A 21176-nucleotide genomic window follows, 5' to 3' on the forward strand; every position below is an offset into this window, starting at 1 on the left:
ACACACAGAAAGGCAGAATCACAAACATGAAGGCAAGAAAATCTTTGATGGGAAAGAAAGAGACTGGGCGAGAGAATGCTGAAACAATGGTATCATCCACAAGATACTCTGTGGGGTGCAGAGAATGAGACTTTGCCTGGCCTGCTGGCTCAGGCATTATTATATTGTATATATGATGACACTGGTTTTCACGTTTATTTTTGCTTACTCATTTTCTGATATTATTGAACTGTTCTTAAAAAGAAAAATATAATATAATTATTATCCTAAACTCTACTGAACAAGTTACATTGATACAGGGTTAAAATCCAGTCCAGGTAATTTTACCCATGTGGATAATTAGTGTTCTGCGGATACAGCTCTCTGTTCTGAAAGTTCAGTGGGCTATACAGGCTGCTCCAGGTGTACCACACTACCTAGCTCTGAAATTTCAAATCCTTTTTTAAAAAACAATCTCTGGAATATCTTAAATAGAACTGACTCTCTGTGTGCCTTCTGACATCTCCTTTGTGAAAAATGGTGCTTCATTGTCATCTTCCTTTGACAGCTTCTCTCATCTTGTATGTTCAATACATCTGCTCTGAGCAATTTACCTTTTCATCTGGCATTTCTTTATGTTAAGGCTATGCTGATGCTCATTCGTGAATTCGATCTTCTAGGCTTGCTGATATCGGATCCTGCAGTTTGCCAACTCTCGTTTGCTCTGACTGGTGATGATAGCAGTGCACACCACTTCAGACAGCAGTGGCAGCAGCAATCTATGCAAGCCAGTTGTAGGTATCTCAACATAAATATGATAATGCTATAATGCTGGACCACAGCCAGCTCTGCTCTGGCTTCTGCAACACTGTTCTACAATATGAAGCACAAAGATAATCTGATGCTCAGACGTTTTCAGCTTGCAGGCAGGCACACTGGAAAAAAGCTCAGTTTTGCTTAAATGGCCACAGCTCCAGCTGTGAGCCTCATAATTTCTTATATGGAGGGGGTGTCAGGAATTGTTTCAACATAAGAATTATATACATGTTTTAGTCCTGTGCACAATGGAAAAAAGCTCTCCACATCTTAATCAGGGGATAGCTGGTCACAACAACAGTTAGGAGCTTTCGCTGATAGCGAATCCACAGGACAGAGCAAGCAGTCTGTGTGCTGCTCACAGTTATCTCACACAGGTCAAGTCTAGCGAAATCCATGGCGGCAAGTTACTATGAGAATAGTTCAAAAAGATACTTCAGATGATGGAGTAATGCCAAGATTCAGTCATGCATGTGATGTTGGGACTATGACATGCATATGTTCTAGTTTTAATTTACTGGGGTGATAATTTAGATTAAATTATTCCTGTTCTGTCAATTCCTTCCAAACTGACAGGACTTGTCAGGATCTATATGAAAAGCGTTTTCTTCAAGCTCATGGTCACCAACTTGCAGGGTGCACTGATCTCAAACCCTGAATAACCTATATAGGTATATGGCAGAAGTTAATCCTTTTCTACATACAGAGATTTCCCATGGGGAAATATGCACTTAGAACTTAGCCCTTTGTAACTTGCTAGTTAGCCTCAGGTTGCTTTACACCTTTGCATCCTTGAAGCTGTGCAGTACCTTCCTTCCCAAGAGTGTCACAAGCCATAAAGGAGGATTAATGCAGCCTTTGAACTCCATTAACTATTGCGAGGATTTTCCACCTGGAAGCTTCTAGCACACACTTAATATCATGTAAAGTAGAAATAAGAATAATTAGCAGCTAATAAGCCACCTGCCAAATTTTGAACATGTATATTCCTCCATGATCTGACCTTCTGACACATCCTGACTTCTTCCAGACTTTCCTAGACAATTAATTTAGACCCTACAAAGCAGGCAGACATGTTCCTGAGAAGTAAGTTCTTTGATCCACACAGAAAAGGATGTACCATAGATTAGTCCATCCTTCTTTTCTTGTTTTCCTTGCATTCCCAGACTTTGATGACTACATCTCACTGTTTGATGATTACAGACTCTCAGAGCAGCATCTCAATACTTATGTGATTTATGGATCCAAACTTTCTGCTAACAATGCCCTGTAGCATTTTATTGCACTCACTAAATAACTTGAGGTTTATTGTTCTTAAAAGAGAACAAGGGTAATGTAATTTTTATTTTGTCTAGCTCTCTGTTACTCCCTCTAGTAGCTTTTAATTCCTTTGCCCTTTTTGGTGTTATTGAGATCTCAAGGATGAGATGTTTCTACAGTTGTTAGGAAAACAAATGGCTGAATGGAGACAAAAGGCTCAATTACAACCTTTATAGTTGTTTGCTTGGCTTGTTCTGCTTGATGATCAGTCAGGATATGTATCCCAGGATGAGCAACTCTGAAAAAGTCAGAGATTATTCTTTGGCCAAACAAAATCAAGGAACACAGGAGGAACCTGAGGTAGTGCGTGTGGATTATTTAGATGTAGAGGGGCTGAGGGGAGAGGCACAATCCTCCCTCCTCCTGATAAACAGCTACAAGAAGTGGTAAAGAGGAAAGGGAAACTTTAGTGTTTTCCAGTGGACAATTTCAGCAGAGTAAAGCACTAAGTTACAGAGACCAGATTTTCATGGACCACTTGTCTTCCTTTCTAAAAATGTTTGGGTGATTTTGACGCTTATAAAATCTGAAAATCTTTCCTTATGCATCGGGCAGATAGGTGATTCACACTTTGAGCATAGCTCTAGTTCTGTGTCCCTGGTTCCAGAAACATCTTCATCTATCTTCCTATGCTTGTAGAAATAATGGAAAAGGTGTCACCTAGGAAATAAAGTGTAGCTTGCAAATAAATATTTCAAAGCAGATTTTCACAAGGAAATGTTAATGGCTCTAAAATGGTAGACTATGACAATACAAGATCATCATATTATAAAGTGTGTCATCTGTATGTGTTTGAAAGGAACCCTACAGCACTGCTGTTCTTTACTGCAATTTTCTTACTCTGAGAGGAAATAAACCTAATATATTTGCATAAAGTTATTTAGACCTCATTATGAGACATATAGGATCACAGTTAGGAAAAAAAATTAGTCAGCTAATTATTAGATTATTGCATAAAATTATTAATATAATGAACAAATTGTAGAAAGAGACAGCTTAATAGTATAAATTATATTTTATATGCTTATCTTCTAGATCGGCTGAAATTTGTACATTTTCAAAGGAGCATAAACAATTTTACTTTTAATATTCTTGAAAATTCTGAAGTTTCTGGTATTTGTTACTGGTTTTGCTACAAACATTTTTATCCAGACTTAGCGCCTGGTCTCTCTATCACCACAATAATACTTTTGCATGGTTAAGGCAAAATGTGAGTTTACTGACTTTGAGGCAAAAACCTGAAGACACAAGATTAATCTCAGAAACATAGTAAAGAGATGGCTTTATAAGTGAATTTTGCCATTATAGGTCTTACAGAGACCTTTATTCTAGCTAAACATTTAGGAAGAAATCCTCTGCAAATATCTTATCCCTTCTGATTTTCTATGGATTCTTGAAGATCTTTTCTGGGGTTAATTGCTTCTGAAAGAAATTATTCCTTTTCACAGACCTTTTTTCATAAGTGGAGACCCTTTAAAAAGGAGGAAAAACAAGAATCCAAGAAAAGTGTTAAAATTATGGGAAAGATGTTATTAATCATTAATGTAAATAACTTTTCTTTAAAAATCCTTATAAGAGTTCATTTAACTAAGTAAAGCATTTAATGACAATTTCATTTCAGAGCTATGACTAGAAACTTGAAACTGTTCTAACCAAAGTGGTGGCCAGGTTTGTTTTTCACAAATGATAAGGGATGTTTCCTCATAAAATCAATGGCTGTTCAGAAATTAACTTGAAACTTCAACAAGAATCTTGATTACTATAGGAGGAATGCAGTTTTCCAACATTAGAGCTTTGAAAAAATGAGAAATAGTTTAAACTGTTGTTATAAATGCAAATTATATTCCTTAAACTTTTTTTAACTTAGTCATTTGATGAGGTAGAAAAAGAACCACATTTCTTTTTTGGAAGCTTTTTATAAAGTACCCTCTCAATTTTTTACCACAAGAATTCATCTATTAATTTGCTTCAGAAGGTCTGAGCACATTGTTTCACGTGGTCAAGAGCAGCAGAGCCAGTCAGGCTGTTCTTGGCCAACACCCCATTGCAAACATGTTCACTTGGACCCCTCAACACTTGGAGAGGCCTCTGTGAAACAAATCCACAGTGCTTGGTGCACTACTCACACAACATTCCAGAAAAATTTCCTACCTTTTACATATGGGAAAGGTGCCACCTGTGATTGTATTTTGTGACAGGGTTCAGTGGTTGGGGATTCAATATCAGTAGAAACTCTTCTGTTTGGGCCTGTTCTGCCCACTGGGGATGACAACAGTTGTTCAAGCTGTGCTGCCAAAGGGCACAAGCATGAAAGGGGAGCACAAGAAGTTCCCTTGCCACTGTGTGCCAAGGGCATGGGCTTTTTCCTCATTTGCAGATGCCTGAATTTCCCTAAAATCAGAACAAAAATGGAAAGTACATCTGGCTGAAAATTTCTAGCCTCCTGGCTTCTCAAAACACTCCTCAGGTGGGTCCAATTTTGTGAATTATTTGGTAGTTTTCACTGCCCTTTTCCTAACTAGCTTCTATCACTCTTGGCAGTGAATATTTTTTCTTTTCCAATACTGTTTAAGCTGTGTCTTTTTTTTTCTATTTTTTTTTGCAAAGCTCTAAGATAAACTTTCTGCGTATCCTTTTATCTTTCTCCTTACTCCAGATTAACAATAAAACCACAATTCCGCTCAATAAAGTATATATGAGGTCCTAAGTGAATTATAGTTCCCCTGGGTAAAATCCTTGAGCCATTAAAGAGGATGAGAGCTTTACTAGGACTTTTGACCCATCAGAATTTCATCTAATTGATGACATTAATGGCAAAAACTGGCCATTACCCTAAGCAGTGCCAAAATCTGGTGTTGTCACAAGGCTCAGAGACTGTTCCTACTCCCACATGAGAGTCACACCCACAACCATTCTGTACTCCAGGCCTGGAATCGTTGGTTTGCAGTGCCCTGCTGATAAATGAAATGCTGGCAGGCATTGGCTGCACTTTCTGTGTTGTGGCATTCTTAGCTGTGTTGGCCAGAACGGCTTATTGCAGGCTTCCTGAAGCAATCCCATTCAGCAGCATCAGAGTTTGTAGGTACAGAGCAGCTCATTACAGCCAGCAGAAGGGACAGCAATAGGAAGCACAAGGTTCAGTACGTGTAGAGAACACGGTGAGAGAAAATGATGAAGCCGTTCAAAAGTGATCAGATTAGCCCTTGAAGAGCGAGGGTCTACATGGTAAAGGCTGGGTTTTTTTCTCTTAGCTGGTGCTGTGGAGTGTAAAGGGGGAACTAACACAATGAAAACCAACTTTTCAGTGTTAATACTGCTCTGCTTTTGAGAGTCTATTGTGGACACTTCAAGCTTAACAAGTGCTAACTCAAATAATGTCCAGACTTAGTTATGTACATTCCCTTTTGTGTATGCTCACAGCTATTTATCAAATGTGCATTTTCTCCAATTGACGAAGAGTGAATAGTAAACAGCAATTGGATTATTTTAGATTATGCTGCAAATTCATCACAGATCCAGAAGTATAGTTATAGCCTTAAGCTCAGGTGAACAGACATGATGCTTAAATGTATGTATGAGATGAAACAAAAATTATGTTACTGAAGTAATCTTAAAAGCTATTTAGATAACTAAAAATTCAAGATTAAATTCAAATCCGCATTGTAATCACCTGGGAATGATTATCAATGCAGTTTTGTAGCGTGGTTCCAGAGATTTTTTTCCAACTATTTTTTCTATTATAAAAATCAACAAAAAAGTTAGTTCATAAATATTCAACACACTCAGTTCCCTTCTTGACTTTATCTTATGATAATAAAACTGGAATCAGAGCCAATATGTACATTTCAAGGATATTTATCATGTAAAGCAGAGAGCATAGAACAAAGTACTGAAAATCATTTGTGATTGAAACTGTAGATTGAAGTTGGTCTTCCAAGTCTCTCCCTGAGTAGCATCTCACAATTGCCTCATAATATTGGGATTTGTATTCATAAGCTTTTTAATGTATGCAGCCAACCTCTTCTTCTTTATTGTGTAACCACTGCACTGATTCTGCTTAGGAAAGTTGGGATGACTGACTGAAAAATTAGGAGGGAATCGATTTTACAGAATGTTAAATTTCTGATGAGAGCATTTTAACATCTAAAATACAATACCAAAGTTTTGCACAGCCAAAATGATAAAAAGTTATCTTTACAGCTGTGAATATACCAGTTTAATGCTTGCACCTGCATACACAGACAGAACTGATCTATTTGTGAATTTAAGTTTTTGTCATTTTTGTTACAAATCTATGACTTTTGAGATAAAATATGAGGGTGGGAGTTCAAGGATTTAGAGCGATGATTAAGTTCTAAGTCAACAGTTAAGAACAATGTTGTTTTGGCATGAAAAAGGCAAGCACAGTTTGTGTGAGGGCAAACCAACAATGAAAGCAAAAGGTAGTTTTTGTTTGCCTTTCAGTGAGATGACTCTTACCATATTAAAAATAAGGTGCATCAGTCTCTATCCTTCTTAATTTTGATGAGCACACATCTGGCAGAACACAATCATAAAAAGATTGTGTTGATGGTTTGTGGTTTTTTTTCAAACATGATTCCTACTAGTTTGGCAGTGTTTTCTGTACCAGTTTTTGACATCAAGAATCCCAGTGACATGAAAGATTACAACAGACATGAAGCACTGATGATTGATATTGCTGACAGTTGTGGTTACTACTGGGAATATCTGGTGCTGGAAGTAATTCAACGAGAATACTGTTATCTGGTGTGCCTGTCTAACAACAAAATACAAATTTATATCAAATTCAGTATATAATAGGAATAGCATTCCTCATTAATCAAAAGTTTTAAGTAAAATTTAGATTTCAAAGTGAAAGTGAAATCATAAGGGAAATACATCACTGTTTTCCAAAGATATTTAACTTCTCATTTTGTAGATGGTGAATGCATCCATGCACCACTGGGCAACATTTCAAAGTACAAGTCTGCACCCCAATGACAGCAAAATGAGTCTCATCCTTCAGATGTGTTCTTGAAGGCTGTTGGTATGTGACTCAAAGCTGCTATATAATAGTCTAGTACAGCAATGCTCTCTTTTGTCATACCAATACTTTTATTTTATTAAATAATCATTCCACCTTTTAAATGCACTATAAAATGCAAAAATATTTTCTTCATATTTTTATTGCCATAATGTTAATTCTTGCACTAAAAGATGTCAGTGACTGACTGTATTTCTCCCACATACATTTTACATTGATGAATATGTTTATTAAGATATGTCAAATGGTTTCTCTGAATTAAAAGCTGAATAGAAGTAAATGATAGGATGCAAGGCAGTAATCCAATCTCATTGTTCTTATTGTACAATAAATGAAGAAACAGCAAAAACTTCACTGTGCAGTCTAATGGAAATCCTTATATGCAGCAGAGCTCATGAAGACCTACCCAATACAACTCAAACCTAAAATTGCATGTAGGATCCATAACAGCCTCATAGAATTTCAAGAAATAGTTTAGAACAAAGAAGAGACCTACTGAACATATGGAATGATGTTAAGTTCATGGTTTGATTTGATTACAAACCAAATTCCTCAGTCCTGTTCATGCAAAATTTTATACTTACTATTGCTTTTGATTTCCATTTCATTCATTCGCCAGATCAAGCAAACAGGATGATTCCAAAGGCACAGAATTAACTGTCTGGTAGGAGCAATACCAGAGTTCTGACATAGTACACTTCATCAAGATTGGTGTAGATACAAATAAATAGATATTTTGTATGATATGTAGTAACATATTCAAAATAATCCTGTTTTTTAAAAAAAATAATTTATGAAATCTACCAACAGTCAATGACAAATGAGATACTTCATTTGGTTTACTTTTTGTCTTTCCTAAACAACCCCAGAATCTCTCATTCTCAGGTTGTAATTAATTTCCTTGAAAATATTATTTGGTGTTTCAAGAAGTTTCAGAGCGTCTTCTTATAAATCAGCATCATGCATCTAAATTAAAATCTTAATGTAAATTAGAAACGCTTTATATTAATGACTGTGAGGCTAAACAGACATTCAGAACTGATTAAACTGTTTTTCAATGACTAAGTTGCAAGAGGAATGGATTTTCAGAGTATGTTTATATGGGAAATTTGGTTTTCAGCATGGAAGCTCTGGGTATCTGGAATGCATTGTTATAGCTGTAGCTATATAATATATATATATATATATATATAATTCTATCAGTAATTTGGTAATGCTTTGAAGTTGTACTTGTAGCAAGATTTTAGTTTAAGTCAGTAAGTAGAAATTAATTTAAAGGTTTAAAAAAGTCTCGATAGCTGTCACAAAGCAGCTTGCAGCTTCTAACCTCAAACTGAACTTACATTTAAATATACTATATTTCTTTTGACATGGCTGGTGATACTAGTGTGGGCTTTTACTTGGATGATTAGTTTGTAAAATACATCATTTAAATGTGGACTTTGTCCTCTTTTCTGTATATTACAATCAGAATGCCATAAGCAGCTCTCTCCCAGGGTTAATTGCAAGCCAAACTTGTGTTTAGCTCAGGAATTTAATCTGAATTATCAGATTTTTTTTGTGTTAAGGTGTTTCCTGTATAGATCACAGAAACCCTGCGCACGAAGGACATCCTCCAGTTAAGCTGGCCCATTTATTCTCCCTCGTTCTTTACTGTCTTGGAGCATTCCATCAGGAATACTTCTTCACTCCTTCTGTCAATCTGCTCAAACTATCTTTTTCTTGGCTGAAAACTTAGTAATACTGTCCATCTTTCTATCATAGAACATGTCTTCACAGCGTAACTTTTCAGTCTCTTTTCCTTCCAACTGAGCAGGTTAGCAAACAAAGTTTATGAAGAAAACAGTGCCATTCCTCTGGGCTAAACCCATGCACAAAGCCAGGCCTAAAAAAGCATTTCACTGCAATCAAACAACCCAGACACTAAGGAAGCAAAATATTGTTATTTGCTCAATCCTTTGCATTTTGCAAGCCTTTGTCCCAACAAGGGGTTTGGTGGAGTCGCAAGGCCCCTGTTGCCAGAAGCACAATGGTACAGTAATGCTGCTCATCCTCAACTACCACTTCTTCAATATCATGCAATTAATTGTCCACAGTTACTGTGTAAACAAATTAGTTCTCATGTTTGATGAGCTTTACATTTTGAACAACAGGACTTTCTCTTTACCAAAGTTTCTTAGTAAGTCTCCCTGTCTCCCTGCTTATTTCCAATGACCAACAGTAGGAATTATATTTAGGCAATACAAGAGAATGAATCATCTGATTTAAACATGTTATGCATGTTAAACATAAAAATAATTAGTTTGCCAAAGACAACAACAAAAAAAGCTTATTCACTAGTGATGAAAAACTGAAAAATATTCTTGCAAATTTTATTTTCACAGTGTCAAACTAGTGACAATTCCTGCCACTGGAAAACATAGACTGAGCTTCTATGAGCAGAAACGGGAAGAAGAATGGAATATACAATACAGAATTTTTATTCCAATGTACAAGGACTTCAAAAAAATACCCTCCTATTTAAATGCCTACTGTCTCAATACAGAAATAAAGAAAAAACAGAAGTTAACTTATCATAAGGAACCAGTTATAGAGATGTAATAGCTTTGTTTTAGCATTAGCATTTGTTGTTAGTCAGTATCCAGGACAACTGACAATCGAATGCAGCAGCAAACACCACTCTGAATATATTTTTTAGATGGTCATTTTAATCACATGTGCTGCAAATCTTTAGACAGTATTAAAACTGGCTATTTGAAACATTTCCTTCTTTGGATCATGTGTTTAAAATCCACTTTTTTAAAGCTAAATTCAAAGTAAAGTAATAATTCATAGATGTCAAACTAACTAAAAGCATTTTTCATCTTAAAAAGCTTCTTGATCTATAATTGGCTTCCTTTTAAAGTCACCTTTATCATGTGAGCCTGCATAAATGGTTTAAATTTACTAGTGCAAGATGGTTCTTGTGGTTCTTGGGAAAGAGTAACAGAGCTTTTACTGATCATTAGGAAAAGTGACTGTGAATTGCACCAACTGAAGTATTTCTTCACTCTGCTATCATGGATCATGAATCAGAAATAATAGCAGTAATCACGTTTCAGAAATGAGGATGTAGCTATGAAGCCTCCTAACTCCCACTCCATCAGTGTAATAATCCCAACAAGTTAAATAAATCCCTTACTTCTAACACAATAAGTAGAGGAAAAAAAGTAAAAAAAAAAAAAAACAAAACAAGAGAAAAGAATACCTTGATTGCTGCTGCTTTCTTAAAATTCTTTCAAGTCAGTGATTAACACAACAACTCAAATTCTGCAGAAAGGTTTGCTTTTGGTTTGATGTTTTTAACATAACTTTTTTACTTTCTTTTATTTAACATCTCATGTTAGAAGACTTGAATGTTACACTTTTTGATAGATACCTGCTGCTTGTTTACAAAGCACCACAACATCCTAACGTGTATGAATGAAGGGGAATAAGAGAAAAGCAATCCTATGGAAAGCACAGTACTGGAAGAAAATAATGATAACAACCACTAAAGACAAAATAGCTTTTAGTAAAAATCATCTAGGTTGTCTGGTTTCACATGTGCAAAATAAAAAATCAGTGTTTTTCAGGAACCTCCAATATGTCTGGATTTTTCTGAGTATCAAAAAAAGAAGGGACAAGAAACTGAGTAAACAGCAAGACTCTGAAAAGAGCTTTTGGGCTTCCACTGGCCTGTGAGTTCTGGCAAATAGCTGCAGGCAGCAGAGAAAATCCTTGTCCTCTGGTAACAAACAGTTCAGAAACAGAAACACACTCATTTTCAGTGTCAGAGATCATGTGAAGTTTGTCATTTTGACAAAAGAGCTTCCCTTCACAAAACACTTTCAGAATGTGTTGGCAACATCAGCAAAATGTTTTCAAGAAAGAGCAAATGAACGTTCAAATTAGAACATTTTTAATAATGTTTGGCTTTCAACAGCTTGTCTGAAAGACACAGTATGGAAGGGATATGTAATGAATAAGAAATTCCTCCTGCCCTGTTCATACTTATGGATCAATGTGAAAAGTACATCAGCCTCAAATAATTAAGTCTCATTATGAGATGGCAAGTAGATAAAGTGGTAACTCAGAAAACTTTAAAAATTAGTATTGAAGTTTATGATGCAATAATTTTACACAATTTCATTTTCTCTGTATAAGATCTGGAATAGAATTTCTATGAAAACTGTGATTCAGTCTAATTTATTTGGTTATTTAAAAGCACCCTGAAAAAGCCTGACATTTTTCCAGCCATGGTAGTAGGTAACTACACTTTGGGTGCTACACTCCCCAAGTTTCTGTCTGTAGTATCCACTCTTGCAATGTTTAACAACTTCACAATGAAATTCTGAATACCTAAGATACTGATCCTGGAAAATTTTGTCTTAATAGTTTTGTCTTTATATAAAGACTTTTTTCCTGTGCCATAAATGTATGTTTTCAACAGATTTCAATCACTTGTGATGTTCTGGCTAATTCTAGTAGGTCATTTAGTCATGTTTTGCATGAGTTTATGAGAATAAAAAGGCAACAAATACAGAACAAATACAAAGCAAAAACTGAATTCCCTTGCTATGAAGTAAATGTATGCAATATTGGTTAGAAAATGCCTTGAGTAATTTCACCACTTGAAGCTTTGCACTTAACAATCTAAAATGATTGACTTAATGCATAAAGTTGATTAAAGACTGAAACAATTACCACCAGAGCTGCTGGCTTCTGAGGTTTCCTTCAGTAGCAGGACTGCCCGAGATGCATAAAAGGCATTGTTGGGACTGCCCCTCTACATGACCCAAGAGATTAGGACAGCTCCAAAGTAGCAGCAGTGCTTCTGTGATGTAAATTGCAGTGGTGGAAGAGCTGCTTCACATATAATTCTTCCCTCTGTGCCAGAGGGCCATATTCTGAGACAGAGGTGGTATGGATGTCTGGGGTCAGCATAAACCAACATCCCATTAAAGATGTTGTTTTTTTTCTCCTCCTTGATGCAGTACCTATGTGGCCCTGACTCGCATTTATATGCAAGAGGTCCTAGAAGCAAGGCTTAAATCTGAATTCAAATCCGAGAAACAATGAGTTTAAAGGCTTGCTGTGTTAGTTGCATATTGTAGTGTATACACAAAGAGTTTTAAACAAAATATCTCAGTGTGATCATTTCAAAAATCTAGATAAAGTAAATGCAGCAAGAACCTCTTTACTTTCTGGTTCCTTCATTAACTGGGATTCTGAATAAACACTTTACATGTGAGAGAAAATAATGGACCCAAACTTCATTACTATTTGGTACCGTTCCTGCAAACATGGTCATGGGAAGGATCAGACATCAGCAAGGAGCAAAGAGATGCAGTGCACATTCACATTCTTATTATCCCTTCAGAAGTCAAACTGCAGGGTGTTAGAGCACCTCTGACTGAGAGAGAAGCCTAGGTACCCCTCCAGAGGTGGTGTTTTTACACAGGTAGGGTGTGTGCTTCCCTCACTGCACTGCACATCTGCAGAGCCCCAGGTGGAAGCTCTTTGCTGGAGAGCAGGGCAGATAGATGAGGTGTCACATAATGAGATGTCACATCTCCCTGTATGTGGCACCTTTATTCGAGGGCACAGTTTTAATTGTCTCCCATTACTCTGTAAGGATGCACATAAGGAATGGCCATCAGCCTCTCCCCAAAGCAGGCACCAGCAGTGCAGGCAGCACGTGGAGCTGTTCTTTCTCCCATTGTCTTTACACCCTTTCACAAAAAAAGCACACCAATATCTGCAGTCCAAACAGAGCTCCAAATACAGGTAAACTTTCTTTCTAGAGTTAAGAAAAAGAGGAGTGCACATAATTTAAATGTTTCAAAATGCAAATACCAATGCAGAAAAAGTATACTTGCAGTAAAATGCACATCTACACTGATCTACAGCACAGTATAAAGCCACTCACTGCCTAACAATTTAAACTTTCCTGAATGATACCTTTTTATTTTATAAATATATTAAACTTGATTTTGTAAATATATACATAATTTAAGCATATATATATGTGTATATTTTTAAGATACTGTTGAATATGAGTTACATAAACAAGTATCCAAATTAAATTTGCAGTGGCATTATGACAAGAGGAACATGTATCTGAGCATGAGAAAGATCTGTACTGTGTTCTAATAGAGACTGGGAAATAAATTGCCTAGGATTTCAGAACCATTTGAAATATCACCATATCTCATCCTTTCCAGCTCCAAGGTTCACTTTTTTCTTGCCTTCAGTAACGTAAACATGTAATAGCAGATACAGAATAAAAATACTATGTAAAACTTAAAATAATAATCTTCTCATCTTTCCCTTGAGAAAATGAAAACCACATACAACTTGATGCTATCCAGGGAAATATTTGACTATTATACTAGTGGATGTGATCTAACAGCCTAATGAGACCACTTTGCTACTGGATGTTACAGCCCTATGAAACATATTGTTAAATTCAGCTGTAACTATAACAATTTGTATTTTGGTGTAATGAAACACAGACTAAGGCAAAGGGTGATGAGCTGAGCAAAAATAACAGGTAGAAGACAAAGATACAAAACCAGTATTAGTCAACCAAGAAAATTAAAACTAAATATAACAACTAATTTTTCTATTCAAAATTTATTTCACTCACTGTTGCACTAGGAAACTAAATTTTTCTAATTCTGAGAAAATTAATATTTCTGATTTGCAAGAACCCATGTCTTCTAGATCCTCATTTGACATTCAGCAATATGAGTTTCATAATGCTCTTTTCAGTGCCAGCATTCCAGCTATTGATAAAGTTGAAATGCAACTTACGTAAGTTATTTGGAGGAGGTCTCGTCTCCATGTTTTCGTAATGCTGCACATGTACTACAATGTTTAGATCTCTTTCCATATGATCTGTTGTACAAGGACCTTGAGGTCGCATAACATCAGCAAGAGCCCTGAAAACCAAACAAAACCAGAATGAATCTGCAAAATCTGTAAGACATTAACAATATGTTCCAAGACCTATCTCAGTTTGCAATGCAGTCAATCATAATGTCTGCTGGAGAAACCAGCTCCCGCCACAGTAAATGCAGGGAAGTAAATTCATTGTGAGACTTCACACCTAAGGCTCTTTTTAGGTTGTCTTACTGTGCTTGAAGTAAAACACTGAGACACATTAAGTTCTTTAGGTGTCTTGGCTTTGGAGGAATATAATTTACAAGGCTCCTTGAGCCTTGTAGAGTTCTACCACTGCATGTGCTCAATAACACAATTGCCATTTTGGTTAAGCTGAGCAACCTCAGCACCTAGCCCATGGCAACACCTTTCCATCAACTGCTTATCTTCACACCTAGATTACTAATTTCAAAGGAAATTCTCACACATGCACTTGCAATTAGCACACACAACACAGTGGTCTTCACAGTTTTTATTCAAAAATGTCACTCAAGTTGAAAAATCATAGAACTTCCACGCAGAAATCCAATAAGCAGGGATTTAAGGATTTCTCATCCGAAGGGGGAGATCAAAAAGGTCTTTTTCTAACTCCTGTGAGTGTCCTAGTCTTTAACAAAGAGTAAAGCTTGCACAGGAAGACTCCTTGCTCCTTTGAAGGCAGTTCAGAAACAGGATAAAAGCTTTGTGTTAGCAAAGAGGGAGTAAGCAAAAGGTTCCTCGGTTAGGCCAGGCCCAGCCTGGTGCTGGCTGTGGGCATGCCCTGCAGAGCTCCAGGCAATCCGACAGACTCATCCTGCTCTGGTGACTGTGGAAGGACCAGTTCCACTGGCGAGTGGCCTGCTGAGTGTAAGGCCATTCTTAGGCACGTGGATAAACACACACACCTGGATAAGCCCTGTTGAGCTGGAGTTACTGACCAAGTTTAAAGCTCTGAAACTCCCAGCATGGCAACAGCTAACTGTGTCTGTGAGCCTGTGCTATTTTGCCAGAGTTCCATAGGAGTAGGATTAGCCCTCATGTGACAGAGCTACCTGCTGAACTACTGTGCATTAGGAAAATATTGGCTCACCTGTAGAAGCTGCTGCCTTAGACAAAGGAAAGCTGTAGTATGTGTTACCAGTGTCTTCAGGGTTTAGTGAAAATGTTGTCTAGTCAAGTCAATGCATCATGGACCATTATTTACCTCCCTTTTGTCTTATTGTTTTTAATTTTTAGACCTCTTGAGCAATTTTTTAAGGGTGTGGACACATTTTCTGGGCACTATGCCCAGTTTAGTTTAATTTTCTGCAAAATTATATAGTGTCCCAGATACTGCATCAAGAATTAGATTATAAACTAATAAATATTTTTTTAAAAAAAGTAAGCACATTCCTTGGTGAAAGCCAGAGAAAGTGCCATCCAGCTCCACTGTACTTCTATGACATTATGATTTCTCAATCAAGCAACACTATACTTTTAAATATTAAAAACTAGGTAGCTTCATTTTAAGTTACAGAGAGAAATCCTGAGCTGGATCTTGCTTCCAGATTGCTGGAACATTGCTTGGGTACACAGCTGAACAGTACTGATATTTTCTTGTGTTTATGGCTAACATGATGTTATTAAAATATTAGTTACAGTTGTGATCAACATGTTAGAGAATACTCTGTTGATCCTGGAAAAGGTCAGAAGACAGTAACCACATGATAAATGGTATCAGAGTAATGCTCCCATTTGAAGCAGTGCTTATACAGCAGAAATAGCAGAGTTGGCCTACATAGCAGAATAATAAAAATTCAACAGAAGAGATCTCACAAAGACATGTAGAAATTATGCAAAAGGAAAGCATTATATTGCAAAAGCCATTTAAAATAAGTGGGGACCAAAACAATTAATATCCAGTCAATTTATGCAAATATGTCTCTATACAGAGGAAATTATTGACATCAGTATTAATTCTAATTCCAGAGGCAGCTGGACACATTTCTGGGAAGGGAAAATAAATAAAGTTCCTAACTCCAGTGTGGGAGTTAAAACTGTGAGATCTAAGTATTTCCCAACTTTGTGAGAGTGGGTTTTCAGAAATCTTTTCCTCATTGCTCTTAATCTGATGGTAGATACTATTTGCTGTAGACTTTAAATAACACCCTGTATGAAAGCAGATAAACTACTGCCTTTCTATGAAAATGCTAAGTTTCTACCCATTCAGGGTGGCTTTTTTCAAATGGTTGTCAAGGAATTACCTATCCAATTCCTTCTTCTGTATTAAGAAAAGATTAACTACTCACCATCAAGTTCTGTTTTTAATAACAGAGCACCTATACTGTGTTAGCCAAAGTTGTACAGTCTTCTCAGGGCAGAATAGTTCATGTAACTGACAGCATGTCTGGATTCTCTACTGATGTCAGAGTTAAAAATGTGTAGCAGCTTCAGTATCACTGAAGTACAAAGGAAATGCTGTACCTGCATTTTGTTCTTTTAGGGATTTAACCATATAATGAATTGGATAAAAGGAAGCTTGTTCCCCAGCACATGACAAAATCCTTGAACAGATGTTTGCTTTGAAAAATTCCACGTAGGCCAGGAGACATTTTAAAATAACTTCATGCATTTGTCTCACCTAAATATAGTCATGGAGATTTTGTTCATTATCTGAAGAAATTGTTATAATCAGTCCCATTGAAAAGGTAAAGTTACACAGAGGGTCTTTACCTACACCTTTACCATTACCTACTGGATGATTTTTAAAGGAAACGCAAAGTGCAAGATAACTTTCTAATCAGGGAGCAATATCATTAATTGTGCAGTGATATTGATTGCAGCATTACAAAAGTGGAGAAGTGTTATGTACCTAGGAGTTCACGGCCCAAAACTATTCAAGTATCACAAAACTTCAGCATTTCTCTTGACATTAGATTTTTCTTTCTGGATACGTAATACCAGTTTGGGGTGTTATAAAGCATGTGGAGCCAGGCATTTCCCTTATGGGTACAAGCTGAAAGAAGCTGAAACACAGGTTCATGAAAGGTCACTTGTCATATTTTGCCTCCAAAACTGGGTCAAAACCCATAAGGGAAATAATTCCACATGCAGGATTTGGGATTTTGGCAAGACAGGCTATTTTTGGCCCCAACAACATGTCTTTTAAATGATCAATAAAAGACTCAGCACTCCTGAACTCAGCACTGGGTACTTTCTTCCTTGTGACAGAAGAAAGAAGAGCTCAGATAGTTCACAATATTTGGAAGACTGCTAGCACACTGTCAGAAGCACTGTTTTAAAAAACAGGAGTTACAGCATAAGAGCACGATTGTAAACATTGTCCTTTCAATTCCTGGTTTGTTTGCACATTCTCCAAAAGGATTACAGAAGAATACAAAGGTGCAGTTGTATTTGCAGAATAATCTCCTCCATGCAACAGAGGTAAAGCTTTTTCATTTTCTATTCATTTTTGAGAGACAATTCTCCACTTGAACTGATGGAGCCTGCCAGACCCACTGGTGTAGTCTTAAGCAGCAAGAACGTGCTGCCCTCATATGCCTAACAAAGCTCCTGGTCTGCTTCAGCAGGCAGATCAAATCTGTCCTCTCATGCACATACTGCCACGTTCCCTCCCTCTGCCATAGCTCCCTCCTACACCATCTGATTTCCTTATTCTCCTCAAAAACAGGAGGGGAAAGGAAAAGCTGTTCTGGATACTAGTATTACTGCTTAGTCTTGAACACTGTAGCTGGAAGGAATACTCATCTCCTTTTAACATCAAGGAACAGATTTTAAAATGAGGAGAAACAAAACATGCGAAGTCTAAAATTAAGTACACCATGCAGAGCTAATGCTGTACTCCCCTCTCCACGTTCATCTTCCAAATTTAGAGTTCCATGCCAACAAAAAGAAAATGTCAACCATGCCATACCTGACCTGTTTCCTGAAAACAAAAGGAAGTAACATGTTCTCTAAAAAAGTACAAGTCTTGACTTTTTTACTAAAGAGACTTGCCCAATAGAGACTTTTTCCTATGGATTTTTTTCACTAATTAAATACATTAAATGCTTTTTTCATTGTCAAATATTTCAGGAAAATTCAGTTAATAGCATTAAATGAAGTTAACTTAATGGAGTGTTCTTGGTTTGTTTTGGTATAGTACTTAACAAAACTTAATTAAAGGTAGCTGTATGGAAACTATGCTCAGTTAATAAAGTTTTATTAATGTTGTACCACTCTTACACACACCAGTGTCTTACTTCAGCAGCAGATTCTACTGACTTTAAGATGAAGTAATGCAAGGAATTAAAAAGTGTGGCACAGTTTTGCTTCCTTTAGAAGTCAATATTCTTATTTCCATGTGTCAGGTCTCTGTTCATATTTTGAAATATTTTTAGTAAACCAAAAATGGAAATATATCATTTACACCAGTTGTACTCAGTTGTTCATTTATCTTAAAATAACAGCCTCCCCCCAAAAAAAACATTTTCCATTATGCATTGTCTTTTTTGATAAGCAGTGCTATCTCTTTTCTAGGTGAATTTGTTCATGGAAATGAAGGGGATTCAAATGTTTCTTGTAGCCATTGGCTAGGCAAGGGAAAGGAGACAATATTAGCTAAAGGGGTAGATGACAAATCATTCCCTGTGCGTTTCTTGCTGACAGCCAAAATGGAGTAACACTTAGTACTTTTGCTTTGGCCTACCTAACACTCTTGATGCATTAAACTTCTGCTTATTAATAAGGTTGAGTATAGAAAAAAAAACCATAGGAGGTGTTCTTTTTTGTTTTGTTTTTCTGATATTGTAGTGATGAATGTTATAAAAGAAGGTGACTATGAACACAGCCTACATATATCAATTGTTGGTACTAAGTGTTTGAACAGATAAATTATTTTTTAAACATTGCAGCCTTTTTTCAGAACATTACTAGTGTAAAATGAGCTAGAATGGAATATTTAAGTTAAACACTCACTGGAGGACTAAGAGGTTACTTCAATTCTTCACTCAATGAATATATTTATAGATTGCCAAAGGGATTTACAAATCTAATTCCTTTTCAAATTAATGTTAAACCCATCCCACAACTGGAATAAGAGAGAACTTTTTTTTAAAAAAAAAAAGCTATAGATCCTTTTCAGAACATGACTAGCTATTATGTGTACTGAGTGGGTGACTGTTTTCCCATGTGATCATGACTTTCCAAGTTTCTATATAATCCTGCCTTGAACAGTTTCATGTACAAGATCACAGACACTGTTAAGTAATCAAGGTAAGAGACGACCTTTGCTGAGACCCACTTCAGAAACCTAATCTTTATACATATATGACTGAAGGGTATCGGAATCTCCCATAATTCTACTTCCATAAACTGAATATCCTTTTAGAATACTTCACACTTGTACTTTAGATAGCAAATATTTCTACTCACAGAAGCAGGACCTATTTAAGCCATAATTTGCAGGGGTGGCTATAATTTCACTTTATTCTGGGCTTTGTGATTGTTACGAGCCCTCTTTTTTTTGCCTGCACAGAGACACTATAGAGAGAAACTGAAACAAGGGAGAGCTTTTCGCAAACAAGCTCTGTAGATTAAAATTTAAAAAATAAATTGGGACCTATGTATTGTTTTTCTCAATTTATATGCAAAGAGTTTAAAGGATTAGCATACCTTCCTCAACAAAAACCATCTTTGCAGAAGTATCACTGACACACGCTGTTGACTAAAATTTCTGCAACGTGCTTTTTTCCTCAGTAGTAAAGCATATCCATATCAGCCAGTTTATAAATAGCAAATAATAGCTCATGGACCAGTGATGCATTGTCAGGAATATTTCTGTGACTTTCTCTGTTCATTTCAGCATAAACAGTTAATCAAAAAGTCATGCAGAAACTTCAGTAAAAATGAGGCTTCAGGTGTTGGGTTCATCTCCTGGACTGTCTTTCAAAGGATGACTCTTCATCTAAGCCTTAAAGATTGTGAGCTACACCATTAGTAGTCAGGGCAAGAGGAAGTTTTCTGCCACACTGCACATCCAGTAGAAGGTATCCTTTCATTGCATTTCATCACTAAAGTTGCCCAATATGCTGGGATCTATTTAGACTCTTTAATGGATCTGTTTGCTTTTTTTAATGACTTTTCCCCATCTGCTTTACTTTCATGTGCCTGGGATTAGCATAAAGAATTAGACAGGCTGCAAACTTGACAAATGTGTTATGCCTTGATTTTGAACTGCTGTGACAATCTGGGTTTGGAATTTGTTGTTAAAGATGCTGGGCTCTGTCCCGAGTTGCCCACCTGCCTATCCACCACTAGGCAGCCAGGATCTGGAGTAGATTGTACACAGCATGTCTAACTCTAGGTGGGGGGGTTCTCTTTGATACAACTCAGCCATTACACCGTGGAGACGGAGTCAGAACACACACACACACGGCTGAGGCAAGATTTTCATATTCCATTTTTTACCTCACAACAGTAACTGAAAAAATGTTAAGAAATTCTACAATAGCTTTTCCTTTTTGTGTCTTCCTCTTCCCTTCCACCCTGACTCATTTTCACAGCTTAGAAATTTTACAAATAGCTCACACACTTGCAAGGGCTGGGGGAGTAGGGAAGGTCCTGCCAAAACCATTTTGCAGCTGGAGAGGGAGGGTGAGATGGCATTTGTTTACATCCTTCTGTTGAGAAGTAAAAACATTTTCCAATCTTTGAAACTGTTGGAAGAGGGAACGCATCAGGCTTTCTATAATTCAGTGTTGCTGGTTTCAGATTTTTTTTGTTTTTCTATTTATGCACAGTATATCTGGGAACACTTGCTGGATCTTGTTAGGGAGAGGGTCACGCACTGCAGATAAAAATGGACTACTGTCTGTGCAGACTCCACAATTATCCTTAGTCTTCCTCAATATGCATGTTCTGTGATAACCCGGGCTGGGGGCACCACAGGAGCTCTGCTCTGTAAAGTTGGTCTCTCTCGGTCGCCTTGCAGGGAAATGCAGCCTGCCTGGCAGGAGTTGTTTGTTTGGCAGGGACACATGGGCTCCTCTCTCTTCTCGAGGAGCTGGGCAGGAGGTAGGGGGGAAAGGGAAAG

The 21176-nt window shown here is 36.9% G+C and overlaps 1 protein-coding gene across 3 annotated transcripts in view; it reads right to left on the reverse strand.

Moving 5' to 3' along the window:
- Positions 1-21176, reverse strand: part of SHISA9 (shisa family member 9) — a 175940-nt gene that overhangs the window by 153017 nt on the left and 1747 nt on the right. For all 3 annotated transcript variants that reach the window (XM_088064125.1, XM_088064124.1, XM_005522898.2), the window contains one exon: positions 13997-14124. In XM_088064125.1, coding sequence (XP_087920251.1) covers positions 13997-14124 — 128 coding nt within the window. The remainder of the gene's footprint in view (positions 1-13996; positions 14125-21176) is intronic.

The sequence above is a fragment of the Pseudopodoces humilis genome, chromosome 18 (assembly GCF_049639895.1).
Source record: "Pseudopodoces humilis isolate 2021_Gansu_Grassland_sample_001 chromosome 18, ASM4963989v1, whole genome shotgun sequence".
In the NCBI taxonomy this organism is placed as follows: Eukaryota; Metazoa; Chordata; class Aves; order Passeriformes; family Paridae; genus Pseudopodoces; species Pseudopodoces humilis.